General features: G+C 40.0%; 1 protein-coding gene across 3 annotated transcripts in view; it reads left to right on the forward strand.

The window, feature by feature from the left end:
- The window catches only part of klhl5 (kelch-like family member 5), a 54775-nt gene extending 39902 nt beyond the window's left edge, over nt 1-14873 (forward strand). For 2 of the 3 annotated variants that reach the window (XM_054779236.1, XM_054779238.1), the window contains 8 exons: nt 3244-3430; nt 4433-4657; nt 7317-7392; nt 8642-8728; nt 9638-9712; nt 9808-9945; nt 11225-11396; nt 11859-14872. In XM_054779236.1, the coding sequence (XP_054635211.1) occupies nt 3244-3430; nt 4433-4657; nt 7317-7392; nt 8642-8728; nt 9638-9712; nt 9808-9945; nt 11225-11396; nt 11859-11981 (1083 nt within the window). In that variant the 3' untranslated portion in view covers nt 11982-14872. Of the gene's footprint in view, nt 1-3243; nt 3431-4432; nt 4658-7316; nt 7393-8641; nt 8729-9637; nt 9713-9807; nt 9946-11224; nt 11397-11858 lie in introns of all 3 variants that reach the window. The other variant, XM_054779237.1, reaches the window with a different exon arrangement.
- The last annotated feature ends 2831 nt before the right edge of the window (nt 14874-17704 follow it).

Consider the following 17704-nt stretch of genomic DNA (forward strand, 5'->3'; position numbering starts at 1 on the left):
ATGATTGGCTCCTGCCAAAGAAAGAGCTACCTTTTCCTCACTCACTCGCGAGAGGCACAGTATTTAAACGATTAATAGTAGTTCTGAAGTAAATGAGATGTAACGAGATTAAAATTTTGCCATAAAGTAGCTGCACCGTTGTATCAACCGCAGGATTCAAAGTTTAAGAAAAAGTACGGTATTACGGTATTTATCCGAACTAAATGAAATTTTTAATACTTGTACATTTAAGCATATGGAAAGTATTAGAACCTTTTAAGCTGAATTGATTTTAAATATTTAACATAATTTAATTATTAATGTAGCATACTCATATGTAGGCCTCTCACGATAACAAATTTTGCTGGACGTTAATTGTCGATAATCGATACTATTGACAACATTTTTTGAGACAATTTTTTCATTAATTATATGGTATGGCATAACAACGAGAGTACATCATATCAAAAGCAATCAACTTTAATTTCTCAAGAGTATTTAACATTGTAAATAAATTAAACAACATAATAAATTAAACAAAGACAAAAAAAGACAAAAAAACCTCAATGAAAATAAAATGTGGGGGGTCATATTTAAGCTGGACCACATATCTGTGATGGCGGAATAAAATGCAATGTTTCTGATGTCCTTCAACACGTCTTCTTTCACTTGGTTATACAGTTCACAAATTGCTGTTTGTGACATATACAAGTACTTTCTCCCAGGCAATTTGTATTGTCTGTCAAACATTTCTATCATTTCCCGAAATGTTGCATTTCTTTTGCCATGTAGCAAGCAACACAGAGTGACTGTCGGGACGAAGGCTCCGCTGCTCGCGGCACCTCCATTGGTCGTCATTGTTCATGTACTCACCTTGTTCATTCTGTTTAAAATATTAATTAAAATATAAATTAAAATATAATATTAATTTATCCATGATCCAGTTGCACGAAAGTGGGATATATTTTGACCTAAGTTACCATGGATAAATTAAATCTCATCCCTGGACTTTAATTATGATGGTTTCGTCATAGCAGTGAGTGTGTATTTGTGCACTACTTATGCACAAAGTATTGCAGATCTTTGCCACGCTTTCTCTCTTTGTTTTATGACTGTGGCCGCGTTGCCTTTCTTTTTATTTGCTCTTTTGACTCCTCGTAAGCCTCTATGAGGATTTCCACTTCCACTTGTTTTGGGTTGGTTGAGCTCAGCTCAGTCATTTATCATGGATATCTGAATCCTACTTTCGTGCAATGGGCCCCTGAGTGTACAAAAATAATGTTATATTCTTCACAATTAAAGTTAAACTGAATGACATTTGTCGTTCGGCCCAAAAAGGGGGCGTGGCGTTAATGGCTGTCACTCACTCGCGGCTCATGCACAGGCACATGCCATTAGTGTGAGCACATATACATGTACACATATTCTCACATACTCACATACTCTCTCTCAGGAAAGCTATGGACAATTAGCAGTCATGGCTGCGCTTGCTGAAAAGGCTTGAATAGTGATATTGAAAATCATTTCCTCAAGGAGCAGATGCATGAAGTGCTGGCATATAAGGATCTTATTGAATACTACCCATAATGCAAATTGGCAGTGTGATAAAATACTGAATGGTGATGTTTTGCTCATATTTTTTGCTCCACTTCTGTGGTTTCCATTCACGTCAACCCTGACATCATACAACATCAAATTTCATGTTTTCTCACTCCTCCATGAGTAATGTTACAGCGTAATGTGTGCTGAGGCATTTATATGCAAGATAAAACCTTAGTTACAGCCCATGGCATTGAAAACACACACACACAGTCTGGAAAGCTTAATTAAGTGTGATATCTCTGTTAACAACAGCGAGATTACCCGATCTCTTCAGTAGAGACAAATTACCCCATGTGCCCCTCTTTGTAGCCTCTCTACCTCTGTCTCTTTTCTATCTCATTTCAGATATACAGTATGATGCTACCCCGGTCAGATGAATTAACAAGTAGCTGTAACATGGCATCAGTGGTAAAGATGGATGGCAGAATAGAAGCTACAACAGTGCAGAGCAAGCGATAGCCAGGGAGCTTGTTTCACTAGAGCCACCACCTCGTTAATCTGACACACCGATTGACATTGAGCAACATCAGGTCTTGTAAAATGCCAGTGAAATAAAGCCCACACAGACAGACCTGCCGTCAATATTCATCATCCCTAAATAGCCGGTTGTCTATCTAGGCGGCCCTGCATTTACTCATCAAGAGGATTCCAATTCACAGATTAATGCTGTTGATCCCTGCTCCTCATTAGCACACCACACACACAACCACATACTAACACACATACACAAACAACTGAGTCACTCAGCGTAGCATCTGTTTGCCATAAATAGGACAATGTGCTGCAGGGCTACATTCATCAATCTTGTTTTTTCTTATTAAATGCCAGAAAGCAAAAAAAAAAAATGTTGATGTAACAAATCAAACATTTTCTCATTATCATCTTGCAGGGTGGTATGTGTGTGTCAGGAGACACTGTGAAGCAAAGAGAGAGTATACCTCTCCTACTCTACACTCTGCCCAAAGCACGTCCCATCTTTGTCCTCCTGTTATGACAGACATGCACTAATGGAGGCTCACCCTAATGTGTCCCCAACCGATTGAATGCAATTGAAGGATTCTCCCTGGCGTGTAAGCTGCTTATCCATTTAGCTCGCCTGCTGTACGCTCTGCACGTTGGCTTAGAAAATTGATTTGATTCTGTTCCCAAGCTCAATTAATTTAGGAGGAGACTTTCTTTACTGTGCTGATTGGAATGCAGAGGAAAGAATAAGTACATTTTTACAGGTAGCATTTCAATGCACAAACCTGCTGTTCTGTCTTTTTTTTCTCCCCTGTCCTGTCCAGGCTTTAAGGCAGATAGAATTGTAGATCTAAATGCCCACACTGCTGTTCTGTCTTAACGTACATGTACGCAATCACGCTCAGTAACACACCCATTTTGGCCTCAGAGGACGTTTGTTTCCTCTCCCATACAGTGGGTGTTTTAAAGCTGAACTGTGTGAAATTGAACATGCGTGATATCACATGAGAGCATGATTGCTGATGAGACATGGTGGATAGATAAGTCCTCCACCGTGTGTGTGCGTGTGTGTGATATCTAATCTTTTAAATCAATGAGAGAAGCTTTACCTGACCCTCGGTTGTCTGCAATCAGCACTACCACTGGAACAGATTCTTTATTTGGTGTAATCTGTTTGTTGGTGTGTGTTTATAATTGCAGTTCTTAGCAGACTTAGAGACAAGCCCCCTTCTTCGAGACAGCGTGGACTGCCAGCGACTGCTGATGGAGGGAATGAAGTACCACCTTTTGCCCCAGCGTCGGCCCCTGCTGCAGAGCCCGCGCACACGGCCCCGCAAGGCCACCGTTGGGGCCATGTTTGCCGTTGGCGGCATGGATGCCACAAAAGGTACCTTGGGGACACAACCAAAGCATGAACTTTATGCAGATGGTTGCTGTTGTACTGTGATGGATTGTTGTTGTATGGCCAAGCAAGAACACACTTGTTGATTTATTAATGTGATTGCTCCTCCGCATGCGATATAGAGAGCAGATTAGAAATTGTAAACACTCTACAGCAGGGGTCTCAAACTCAATTTCACTGGGGGCCAGTAGAGGTAGAGTCTGGGTGAGGCTGGGCCGCATCATGAATTGGGAGTAGGGCTGGGAATCTCAGGGTATCTCACGATACGATACAATTCACAAAACTGTACATCCATGTGATAACACCACTGTTAGTTCAGTGTTGGTGTTTACTTGCCCCTGTAAGTATGTAAGTAAGACTGAGCTTGCCCGGATGTTGATTATGGCCTCAACAGTAGACCATGTTATTATTATGATTAGGATTATTCTGTTATTATTATTGTTCTTGTTGTGAGATCATTCAAAGCTGCAATACATGCTTGTTGTTCCAGCGATCAAGTCTGGCACCTGTACGTAGTGACCTAGTGACCAGTGGAGAATACTACATATCACAATTTGGAGTTAGTTTTAGTTCATTTAACAATTTATGTGCTTGAAAATGTTAAAAGAAAATATAGAAAATTGGCTTAAATATGCTTTTTTTTTTACTAATAGATCGTATTTTACAACGAAAAACCACAATAGTGTAAAGGTGCGAAATTACAACCGCAATGTGGCAAGGGATGACTGTACACTTTGACTTTGACACATTTTATAGTATTAAGATTTGCTTTTGTCAAAGAAATAATACTTATATTCAAAGCAATTTGCTTTCACAACAATGATGCCATGTTGACTAGCCTGAAACAACACTCTAATATTGTAAACGCATGTGAACAATATTACCTTTCTCAACAAATATATAATACTATCTAACATTCCAATCAGCGTCTTTTAACCTTCGCCGTTTCATATCAATACACAGTGATTTGCGATTGGTTTCCTGCAGGTGCTACCAGTATCGAGCAGTACTGTCTACGGCGGGACAAGTGGAGGCAGGTGGCAACCATGAGCGGTCGGAGGCTTCAGTTCGGCGTAGCCGTCCTGGATGGCCGCATCTATGTGGTAGGGGGCCGAGATGGACTCAAGACCCTCAACACAGTGGAGTGTTACAACCCTCAGAGCAAGGCCTGGAGCGTCATGCCCCCCATGTCCACACACAGACATGGCCTAGGTAAGCCCCTCTTCATGGATCATGAATGAGCTACAGAAAAAGGAAATGTCTTTCGCATTACAATAATTGTTAAGAAATGTGATAATTGTGTTGACACTACTTGGCTGCAACCACCAGAGGCGCTGTTGATTCTGACCTAATTACAGTATGTTGTCTAGAACAGAACAAAATGGCAGTGTTGCGCTCACAGCGAAAACATGAACACATCCAGTTCTCTGTCCATGATCAGCCTGATGACCAGATTATTACTCAGATTTTGGCTTGCTCAATAAATGGCCTGCAACTGACTACTGTTCAGCGTTTCCCATACATTCATTTATTTGTGGCGGCACACCACTAATTAATTTTGACCGCCTCAGATTGATTTAGCGCTACCTATTAAAATTTCTCCAAGTTTATGCATGTATATGCGAAGACTCTTATTTTGAAACATTTTACTTTGAAAGTGTCACTGCTTACGGCTTGTGTGTGTGTTGCAATCAGTAATGTTATTTTCTCTGTGGTCTTCGGTGATGATCTATCAACGCTGAAGTCATTGAAGCATTAATGGCCTCTCTTAAGTGTGTGTGATGTTTTGATTGATGTTCTGATACCATTATAGTCGGAATGACAGCGGTGTTAATTCATAAATAGCATTTGACTGCTAAACGAGGGGCTGCTATGATTGTAGGTTGAGCTACATCTTCGTGTTTCATCTTCATCCACATGATGGCTTGTACTCTTCCATGTACTATTATTCTGTACAACAATTGGCATAGAAACAGAAGTTCACAAAATTCACATAGACCTCCATCCATTTTCTATACCAGTTGTCCTCAGTAGGGTCGCGGGTATGCTGGAGCCTATCCCAGCTGTCTTCGGGCAAGAGGCAGGGTACGCCCTGGACTGGTCGGCAGCCAATCGCAGAGCACATGTAGACAAACAACCATTCTTTCACATTCTTGTTAAAAATAAATTATTGTAATAGGATAGTACGATTATTTCAGCATTTGTAGTAGAAATTTCTAAAGATTTGTATTGAAATTGTTTTGCATTCTTGTCACAGACAAAGATAGCACAGAACCTCAGCAGTAAGTGAAGTCAGTGCTGTGTTCAAGGATACACCTGCAGGGTGAATTAAACCATGCCCATAATTTCAAGGCATGCTGCTGCTGCTGCTTTTCTTTTGAGTGCATGCAGGGGTGGGGGGGAGATCTGGTAAAACAGATGTTCTAGTATCTAAAACCTTTCAGTTGAGGAGGCGTCAACATGCTGTTAACACTGCACAACAATACACTGCATGTGTGTGCGCGCGGGTGTGTGGTTGTCCACAATAAAACTTGACAGATGTACACATTTGCGATTCAGCATTCACGGCCCCGCAAATTTGCTGATTTTTGGTCGGGGTTTTTTTAAGCCGTTTTTTCCACAGAAAACACATCTCATTCACCCTAAGTTGTTAAATATGTGATAATACAGGTAAAATGTACAGAATACTTTTACCAGTGTTCCTCAACAAAAGCTTGTTTTCCAGCAGCCTCTGGAGCACCAAGAGCACATGCTGGACGTGTTCAACTCCAGAAAAAATAAGGATATCACCAAGACAGATGAAACAAAAACGGTTAATCATGTCACTAAGAACGTTGTTAATGAGGTTCTGAAAAACAGCGGGAGCATTGGTGAGTCCAAAGTGACTAGAGGGAGTAATAAATCACCTTCCCGGATGCGTACAAGATGGTAAGCATTGCGGAGATCTAATTTGGTGAAGCGGTGGTTGACTGGAGAGTTGAAAAAACACAATCCATAAGTGGGTACTTGTTCGTGACAGTGATCTCATTGAGCCCTCTATAATCAATGAACGGCCGAAAGAACTTGTCTTTCTTCTCAACGAAAAAAATCAGGCCCCTAGCGGTGATAAGGATGGCCGAATTTAACTAGAGGTGAGCAAAGTTGAAATGTAGTCCTTAGAACAGTCTGTTCAGGTTTGGACACATTATTGATCTTAGATTAGGGAAACAGAGTACCACCAGGCAACAGATATATGGTGCAATCGTAAGGTCTGTGAAGTGACAAGGCCAAATCCATACACAAGACGTAAATTATCATCATCGCTCACAGTCCCAGGTATATGAAGGCAGTAAGAAGGTAAGTCCTTATCAGGGGAGTGAGCAACTTGTCTGTTATTGACATACTCACACAGGCACTCCAGAGGAGAAGGTTGGACACCACAGATGAACCAAAATGAAAAAAATAAAAAATAATTTTAAAAAAATGTCAATCATCATTGTCATTCATTAGTTTTAAATGTGTTTAATATGCATATGAGGCATATTTTGGGCTTAAACCTTGATTGTGCAATTAGCCTCGCTAGTGGCCAATGGCAATTGAAGAGAGAAGGTTCTACGATCGAATCTAATAATAACAGTCACTTTTATTGCAAAAGTTGATCTGAAATCAGAGGACAATGTCGACGTCAAGGTAGCCGGATGTTTTGGAGGTTTAGGAATGAACCGCATGTCAAAAATAGACATTTTTATGTATGTGGTAGGGTAGACATGGGGCATAAAAAAACGGGGATCTACTGTAGTCCTAAACCACTGAGCTTGCTAAAAAAAAAAAAAAAATGTTTAGTGTTGCCATGAGTCAGTCACGCATGCACTGTGTGTGGTGGTTGCTGCAGGTGTAGCCGTCCTTGAAGGGCCCATGTACGCAGTAGGAGGACATGACGGTTGGAGCTACCTCAGCACAGTAGAAAGGTGAGCAAGCATTAATGACATCCATCCATTTTCTATGCCGCTTCTCCTCATTAGGGTCACTGGAGCCTATCCCAGTTGACTTCGGGCAACAGGCGGGGTAGCCAGCCAATCGCACATATAGACAAACAACCATTCACACTCACATTCCTACCTATGGACAATTTAGAGTTGCCAATTAACCTAATATGCATGTTTTTGGAATGTGGGAGGAAACCGGAGTACCCAGAGAAAACATGCAAATTCCACACAGAAATTTCCAACGGAGATTCTCCTTACTGTGACAGTGTGGCCAACATGCCAACCACTAGGCCACTGAGCGGCCCTAATGACATCCAATGTAAACATTTTAGAATTCTGCCATTACGAACAACACAGGAATAGCATTCAGTAGAGGGCAGACCGCCTCCAACGTTAATTTGTCAACAAAAGTGAAAATTATTGAAGACTCTTTTTGGAAAGACTGCAAGGAGCGGAGAGACAGGAGGGCAGGGAAGGGGAGAGAGGGGATCCACATCAACAACAACTTCTCAACATCATCCACCTTTATCCCTTTTGCAACATTAGCTTCTTTCTTTGCCAGGATGGAACTTTTTGTTGATGCCGACATCTTGGCGAGATTGACAAAGTCTTTGCAATGAGTGTATTTGAATTCAATGGTAGTTCTCACTTTCTTTATCAAATTTCTGGCACCCGCAACTTTTTTTGATTCCGTGGTGTGTTATTGAGCAGTTGCACTCAATAAAAAATGGGGCGCTTTGTTTGGGCACTTGATTCCGTAGAATGATACAGTGCAAGGCCAACGGACTGGTTTTTTTACACACTATGTTGTATAGTCATCGAAAACTGTACGAAGACTGTACGAAAACTGGGATAAAATTTTAACAAAAATCTTGGGCGAAAACATTATCATATAAAAAACTGAGGCGTTCAAAAACTGAGGTTTGACTGTATTACAGTATATACAGCATTTATTATATACAGTACATATTATTTTATTAGGTATTTAGGTGTTGATTCAACATCAGTGTTTATTGTGGTATAGAACTGCGATTGCATCATACAGAGAGCAGTTTCTAACATTTTGTCCCTCTCATGTATTGTATCTAAATTAGGAGACTACTAATGTTTGTAAAGTCAGAATATTTATCTAACAATGCTCTTGCATTGGATCTCATTAGACTGTGTAGGTGTACCTAACAAAGTGTTCAGTGAGTACATAAAGTGACTGAGAAGTTGTTGTGTTTATTAGGTGGGATCCTCAAGCTCGCCAGTGGAGTTTTGTTGCCAGCATGGCCACACCCAGAAGCACCGTAGGAGTGGCTGTACTCAATGGCAAGTAAGTGACGAGAATCCTCAATTAAGGTAAAACATTTCATGGCATCTCATACCCTGATCAAGCTTTTGCTCTTGTGAAAGGACCATGACTGCATGTTGTTATTAATGTATTTGTTGCCATTTGCACAAATGATGATTCTAGGATTGAACCCTCTCTCTCGGCCCAGCAACAACCGGCACGGGGAAGTTATTACAATTGCAAAATCCTTCCCTTGTTTTTATTAAGTTCTTCTGAGAGTTCGAACTGAGAAAGGCTTTATAATTAGCGTTTGCGTTATAATTAGCACAGAAACAAGTAGTTAGCATTGGGAGCGTTTGTGTGAATGTGTTTGTGTTCACGCCACCGTTTTATCCTCTCTCAGCTGCCTGGTTGACTGAAAATGTGCCAAAACATGCACCCCAACTGTGTTGCCTTTGCTGTTATTTTCCATTTTCTCACAAATACACTAAATGGTGGCGCTGTTATTAAACCCGAGTAGGATTGACTTGAAATTTCTCACACAGCTCAATGTGCTCTACAAAACATCCACTGTAACTATGAGGTTTAGCTGAATCACCACAAAATTTGGTTCACACAATTAGGGGACTAATAAGCACATCATAAGCACAAGTACACATTTGAGCAAGATTCTTTAAATAAAATGTCCGCCATCAAGCAAAATGTAATGTGCATAAGTCAGGCACCGGTTGTGTAATGATGATAAAACTTTGAGGATATCTGTATTACATTTATGTTTGCATGTCTTCCAAACCATTTTCAACACAACCCATAGTGTGTGCAACAAATGTCATGGGATGTCCTAATCTTAAACAGCGTACAGTCCCAGGCTCCTGAGCTGTTCTGCAGTATCCTAGTTAGTTTATGAGTGAATGCTGGTCTCAAATGGATAAAAGCATCTCTGCTTCTCAGGTTGTATGCAGTCGGAGGTCGTGATGGCTCCTCCTGCCTGCGTTCAGTGGAGTGTTTTGACCCTCACACCAACAGGTCGCAGCTGTCAACACACACTTGTTGACTTGATTTCGCATTTGCTGCTGCTTTTCCGCTCTGATGGTTTTCAAGCTGCTGACCTTCATCTACAGGTGGGTCGCTTGTGCTCCCATGGCAAAACGGCGTGGCGGTGTGGGCGTGGCTACGTGGCACGGCTTCCTGTATGCCATAGGTGGTCACGATGCTCCTGCTTCATCTCTAGCCTCGCGATTAAGTGACTGTGTGGAGAGGTAACAATAAACACAATATTTATTCTTTTTTTTTTTTTTATTGCTCATCCTGCTCAGCGCAGTGGGTGAGCTGGTACCTGTTCCAGCTGACTTTGGACTAGTCACCCGTCAATCACAGGGCACATGCAAACAGACAAACAGGCAACCAATCACACTCACATTCACACCAATAGACAATTTAGTGTAAACTTTTTGAGTCGCAGGCCGCATTGGGTTAAATATTTTACCTGTAGAAGTGACATACATTATGCTGTATGTGCTTGTGTCCCTTTTTTTCAAGAGCACTTTAAACATCTGAAGCTGTTTTGCATAACTAAACAATGACAGACCACTTCAAAAAACTACATTTAATTTTAAATGTTTTTACTGAATAAGACACCCAAAATGTACATGAAAAAATGTGTCAATTTGCAATATGAACTATGAATGATAAAACATTGAATATCCAGTGTATGTGAACATACACATATTGTACTTCCCAGATTACCTCCTCCACATGTTTTGCAACAGCAAAAATGCAACAAACACGGTGAACCATGAAAAGGAAACACCCAAATGTTTCCCTTTTTACAAAACTTTGTCGTAGAAAGCTTGCTTCTCTGTCCTTTGTCACATACGCTGGCGCTGCCTGCTCAAGTGTAGACACCACACACTGCTTCATATTGCAGCCTTCCTGGAGCTGCTGGGACATAGTCTCTATGACTACCATAATGGCCCAGCATGCTTTGTGGTCGGATATGAGTTTCATTTTGGCATGTGTGTTGTGCATTTATTTTTATGCAGTGGGTAGGTTACGTTGCGTCTCACGTGTGTTTGTTTTCGTTTGGCACTGTGGGTAGTTGTCTGGACCGCTCTCAGCTCCTTCATCAAACGGTTGTCTCAGATTCTCTTTCCTTGTCTTTCCTATTTCCTGTGCGACTCAAGCTCATCACTGGAGTGTTGCAAGTCATGTTGCTGACTTACATGTTAAATGTTTATATTAAATACTTTGGAAGCCTCAGGCGGGTCTGCGGGCCTAGTTTTCCCACCCGTGATTCTAATTAGCCTAACATGTATGTTTTGGGGATGCGAGAGAAAGCCGGAGTACTAAGAGAGAACCCACACAAACAAGGGGAGAACATGCAAACTCCACATATCCGTGGCAGATTCGAAACCAGAACCTCCTTGCTGTGAAGCAAATGCTAGCCACACTGCCACCATGCAGCCAATAAACACATTATTACACACAATAAACATTTACATTGTGTGTGTGTGTGTGTGTGTGTGTGTGTGTGTACAGATATGACCCTCAGACCGATGTGTGGACAGCAGTGGCTCCCATGAGTATCAGCAGAGATGCAGTGGGTGTTTGTCTCCTCGGCGACCGTCTCTACGCTGTGGGTGGTTATGATGGACTTGTGTATCTCAGCACAGTGGAGGCTTATGACCCTCAGACTAATGAGTGGACACAGGTACACATACACAAACATATGCATACACGGTGACTCCCACAACCTTAACAACCGTGCATCCTGGCATGTTTTCACTCTTATGCAAATGTATGTGTTCCTCATGCTAATATTGTCCTTGCTATGGCGGCATAAATAACTGCGACTGCACATCACTTTATGGCTCATCTGCACAGCCTCAGTGGGTTGTTGTTTTTCCAGACACACTGAGAACAAGAATAAACTGAGACGTTGGGGATGCTGCAAGATTTGCAGCATTCATTTCTAAGAATATTGCTTCTGTTTTCATTTATGACTTGATGACTTTATTTATGACCACGTTAGCTATTTGGTGAGATAGAGGTTATGGTGGAGGCTTGGTGGTTTTCTGGTCTGTCAGCATGTCATCATAATCATAACCAATGGTAAAGTGGTGAAATCACGTGTGACTTCCTGTGTTTCGTGTGTTGTTCTTGTGTTGGTCAGGTGGCGCCACTGTGTCTGGGCCGGGCTGGAGCATGTGTGGTGGTGGTCACCTGCAACCACTCCACACCTGCAACCACACCACCGAACCAAACTGCCATGCAGCCATCATTGACTTCAGCATGACAGACACTTTTCTTTCCTTCAGATGGAAATACACACAAATACACACAGATAGCTGCTATCTCTACTGGTGGTAAGTAGAGGCTGTGATTTGTAGCATTGTCATGTTAATGTATTCATGGTTATTTAAGTTGGCAAGAGCTTACCCACTGACATAAAAAGACAGTTGACATAATCAGCACAACTTGAAGGAATCACAAACCTCCTCCTCCTCCTCTTCTGCATTGTGTACAGCTCACCTCTGTATTGTCACCAAGTATTGTGGCAAGGATGTTTCCCCAGAAGGCACTTGCAGGTTCCACTCTATTATTAATGACAGCATAGCCCATTTGCTGCTCCTTTTTGGCCAACGTGAGATAAAACAAGGCTTCATCCTAGAGTTCATGTTGCCTTCAGGGTACATTCCATCCAGCACGCATGCACACTGAACGCTAACACAGCTGGAGGCAGAAAAGATAGACGACAATGAGTATTGGCGCCACACTGAAAGGAAAAAAGTACAAGTCTGGAGACCTGGCATATATTAATCAGGTCATGTCATTAAATGTTTGTTAACTTCATTCATTCATTTATTTTCCGCTTTTTATAGAGCCCTTATTCTTATATCCCATTCGATCACAAAATTCCAGCTTTTTTTGTTTCAACTCATATGATAACTAAAATTCCAACGTTTTTATATTAGTTTATATTATGATTTTATTCTAATAAAAATTGCAACTTTTTTCTCTTTTCAAATAAAATTACAGCTTTTTTACTCGCCTTATGGCTGCTTTATTCTCATAAATGATATTATGATATTATGACTTTATTTCAATGAAATATTTTTTTCTCATGAGATTACAATTGTAGTTCTATTAAATTAATTAATACAATTTATTTGTATTATGACTATTTTCATAAAATTATGACTTTTTTTCCCAAATATGACAGGTTTGTCATATTCAGTTGTTACAACTTTATTTGAGTCATGTCGCATTTTTTTTTTTGCTACATTCTGACTTTATTCTCATGAAATGACAGCTTTTTCCAGCACTAAGATAAAAACGTATTTACTTTTTGTAATGTGACTATGAATTGCATTTTTTTTTCATAATATTACGACTTGCGTCAAATTACAACTTTTTGTGTGAAATGTTAACATTTGTATTCTATAAATCTGTAATATTAAGTCTACTTCTCACAAAATTACAAGTTTTCTGTAATATTACAACTACATGTAAAGCAAATAATTGTTTTCCTGTAAATTATAAGTATGATAATATTATTATAATAATCTAATAATGAATCAATCATATTTTAATAATAAAACCACACACATTGTTCTCACAGCCTTTTTCTGCAATAGTGCTATTTTACTCCAATAAAGTTTTTTATTGTAATATTAAGATTTAATTTTAATTACAAAATTCCACCATTTTCTCATAATTATTATGTTTTCTCTTAAGATGACAACTTTTTTAAAAAATGCATTTTTATTCTCTTAACCGTACAACTTTGAGTTGTATCACAATTTTTTTCCTGCAACATTCTGGCATTATTTTTATGAATTTACAGTTTTTTCACGTGCTATTATGATTTTATAATCAAATTACAACTTTCATATTCATCTTTTTTTTCCTGTAATAAGCATAAAATGCCATCTTTTTTCTGTACTTTTGTGATTTTACGTGAAAAAAATGTTTTTCACGATATGACAGATTTTATTATCAAGACATTAAAACTTTTTGTCTAACATGAAAGTTTTATTCTTGTCAATTTTCAACCTTGTTTCAACTCAAGTTTTTTGTGCTTATTGTAACAGTTTTCTTCTAAAATTACTTTTTGGTTTTCAGAACTTTCCTCTTGCATGGGGTTTTTTTTCCCAATGTGACCCCAATACTCCATGAAGACTTATTTGTTAGCATGACAAAAAAAATCTCTTTAGCTTAATGATAAAGTGAGGCTAACAGAACAAGACCATTTTTCTTAAAAAAAAAAAAAAAAACCTCTACATTTATGTTTATTATATACAAACATCTATTTAATATTATACACTTGAGTGTGTTATTGTGATTGTTTTTGCTACAGCTGCCCTTTCTCTTGTTTTATACCAAATAAAAACATAATAAAATGCTGTGTACGGTATATAGATATATGAATTATGCTTTTATTTGTCTTTCTTACAAGAACATACTGTTGGCAGGTTGCAGATTTTAGTGTGATTGTGTGTTAACATCCTGGGTTCTTCTGAGCCTGAAGGTTAAACAGAGCTGTCAGAGTGAACAATGAATGTGCATGCTCTTCATTTAAACAGATGGGAGGAAGGTAAAAAGCACAGTGCAAGGAAGAGAGAGATGCCAGCCAGAAGCGGAATGATTCACTCCTGTGTTATTTATGGCTCGAGAAGCGTTAAATCTCATCCAACGCTGACAAACATCTTCCAGCGGCACTGAGAGATGAAGCTGGCGACCTTGTCAGGCAGCCGAGTCCTTAATAACAGCTGACAGCCGCAAGGAGAAAACAGGATGACACTCCCCTCAGTGACCAGCAGAGGCCACTGTGTGATTCTAGGTGTCGTAATAAACCTGTTTCTGTTGCCGGAAAGCGACATCAAGAATGGCTATTTGGTGGAAACACGAAATCTATGTTTTTTTAGGTTGTGCAACGGCGTCATTGAGGATCTTCCCAAGCGGTCATTACAGCTGCCATGCCCCAAAATGGCAGAAATACGCACTTTTCAGTGGCTATGTCTCTGTTAGAGACGATTCGATTCGAATCTAGATACACAAGTTACGATATGATTCAAAAACAATATATTTTAAAAACCCTAACGAGTCGATACAATACCATGGAGTGTACAAAGGATGCGATTCAATTCTACGGTTACTGTTTGTTGATGCAGACAATCTTACATTATAAAATAAAGATGCCAATTATATGAAAGTGTCATTCTTACAGTATTTTCTGATGTGTAAAAGAGCACATCATATCCCCAAGCATGCTGTAAGGCACTGGCAAAGATCAACCCAACAGAATGACATGTCAAATGTTTATATTGTTGAGACACGGACCAAAAAAAAAGACTTGCTGAATGAACATCTTTTTCTTTGATCAATCCCATATTCAAAATGTCATAACAATAATGATAATAATACAATAATCATGTCACAACAATGTGCAACATTTCAGACTATGCATGATACTCCAGGTAGGTAACTCCAGGGTGAAACGCTTTTGCGGTGATTAGATAGGTAGTGACTAGTAAATAGCGGTAAGTAGTGGTGACTCGTAAATAGTTCCAGGCGCGCTACCTAGCTAGCGCACATGCTACTATTTACACCCATTATCGTCTTCATCCATGGCAAGCTATGGAGCAAGCGTGACAATACTTTCGCCAGCAACTCAGACTCTGGTGTTGTTTATGAGACACTGTCAACCCATTGCTTCTCCCGCGATACCCGGTGCATGTCTCCACAATGGATTAATCAAAAGATTTATGGCAGATAATTATCGATACAGGAAGCTTCCACCGGCGAATCGGAATCGTTAATTCGTCAAACCAGATATCTGATTGCATCGGTTTATCATTAACAACCCTACTTTTCAGAGTTGTTGATTCTCGGCTGTTTCACCTGATGCAAAATTTTATTTTACGCCGGCTTGTGGTTTTGGTGAACAGGCAGGTCCAAAGTGTCAGAGGGGGTAGATTTTCAGCAAATTATATCAGGGCGCTATCAACAATTCATGTATCTTTTAAGGTGCTGCAACAAATGCAATAAAAGTGACTGTTCCACCTCCAATAACACTGTTAAAACATTTGCAATTGTTTGCTGGCAACAAAGGAAGCTAAGAAGCTGATATTTGGCGAGTGTCATGGTTGCTCACTGAGTTGAATCTGTAAAATACCACACCACGCACTCAACCCCACCAAAGGGACAAGAAGGCATTGCAGGGGACGGCATAGTGACTATGCAGAAACATAATCCAGGCTTTAAACAGCACTTGATGTTGCTGTACTTCAACTATTGTTGATACCTGAAGAGACTTCATGTCTGTTGTGTGCGGAGAAAACTCAGTTCTTCCGTCATTTTTGATTAAAGTTAAAAGGAACTATCCAGTGCTCCTGGCATACAGTATAGAGCAGGGGTCAGCAACCTTTAGAGTCAAAAGAGCCATTTGGGCCCATTTCCTGCAAATTAAAACCTACTTGGAGCCACAAAACCCATTTGACTACTAAATTGAAGGCAACGTTAAACACTAAATATAGTTTCCTTCAGCGTATTGTCACATTCCTTTTCTATCTTCCTGTTCTCATGGTTTTGTGAAGTTTCTTTATCCTTCTCCACCGTTTTTGGATCAACACGTCCAATAAAAGTGTTGAAGCACATTGACAGCAGCCCTGCCCCAGTTTGGTATAACCCTCTATCCATGTCTTCTACTTGTATGGGTCCAGGTCAGCCTTTTGTCATTGCATTAAAAAAAGAAAGGTCATTATTAATATGCATGAGACTGCAACAAACAATGTCCTGTACATACTGGGAGTCAGGGTCTGAATGACTTTATGCTGATACAAGGGTCCCATCCATGGTCTGGCATTGTTTCTGCAGTGGGTAAAGCTGAAGAAACACATCTCTTACACACCAAACCTGAAACCATCATATAACCATCAAATAACCACCTCAGCATCAGCACAATTCTTGATGGAAGAATCATAGCATTAACAGTGATGGTTGTATTATTTTGTATTAATATGGTTGGCCAATAACTCTAGTGTGGACAAACAGGAAGGAGCGTGTGGGGTGGATAATGCGTGTGAATGCTTGTAAGTTTCTGGTTGTTGGTCCTGTTGTTGTTTTTTTTGCAAAGCACATTTAGAGTGCGTTCACACTTGTGGTTTGGGTCTCTGGTCTGTACCAAAAAATAAACAAAGATACTTTGTGCATACTTTGGTGCAGTTCTCTTAGTGTTCAAACTTGCATTTTGTCATGGGACCAATGTCTGTGCAGTAAACAACAGAAATTAAGGTTATTTTAGGTAGACTATTTTTATATTCTGGTTGAATTACCAGTTTATATTTCACAAAAAGCTTCTAAAATATACTTTTAAAGAGTGACGTTGCATGCAGAGGGAGAGAGCAGAGAGACAGCTCTTCCAAAACATTCTCTTTTACATATTTGTCATTTCTGCATGTTTTTGTGTCATTTTAACGCTAGTCTGCGTGTTTGGTCTGTGTTGTGTTCACATTTGAGCTCAAGTAAAAGGAACCGCACCAGAATTCACTTACAAGCGGATCAAGACCCAACTCTCAGCGATCTCGGTCCACATGTTTAGCGTACATGTGACCAAAGGAATGACATTGGCAGAGCAAAGGCACCACAGTTCATTTGAAGCGAACCAAACATGAAGTGTGAACACATCCTTAGACATAGTGTACATACAAGTGGTCTTTTGCACGTAGACTCATACTCACCATCAGCTGTAGCCAGTGCCACTAAAAATGCACTTAATGGCACTAAAAATTAAAGACAGTCAGCATCTTAGTAAAGAAGACGTCGCAGACATTGAAGACGATGGACCGAATCATCTGTGACGTCATGCAAAAGACTTGCTGAGTTATCACAATCTGCATGAGAGACAAGACAAAAGGCATGTGAGTGCAAACCTGCAGGTAAGAGCTTCTTGCTCTTGAGTTGAGCTTGTGAACCTGAGCTGCTCTTATTTACTGTCACTTGACTTTCATCAGCTTG

The sequence above is a fragment of the Dunckerocampus dactyliophorus genome, chromosome 6 (genome assembly GCF_027744805.1).
Source record: "Dunckerocampus dactyliophorus isolate RoL2022-P2 chromosome 6, RoL_Ddac_1.1, whole genome shotgun sequence".
In the NCBI taxonomy this organism is placed as follows: Eukaryota; Metazoa; Chordata; class Actinopteri; order Syngnathiformes; family Syngnathidae; genus Dunckerocampus; species Dunckerocampus dactyliophorus.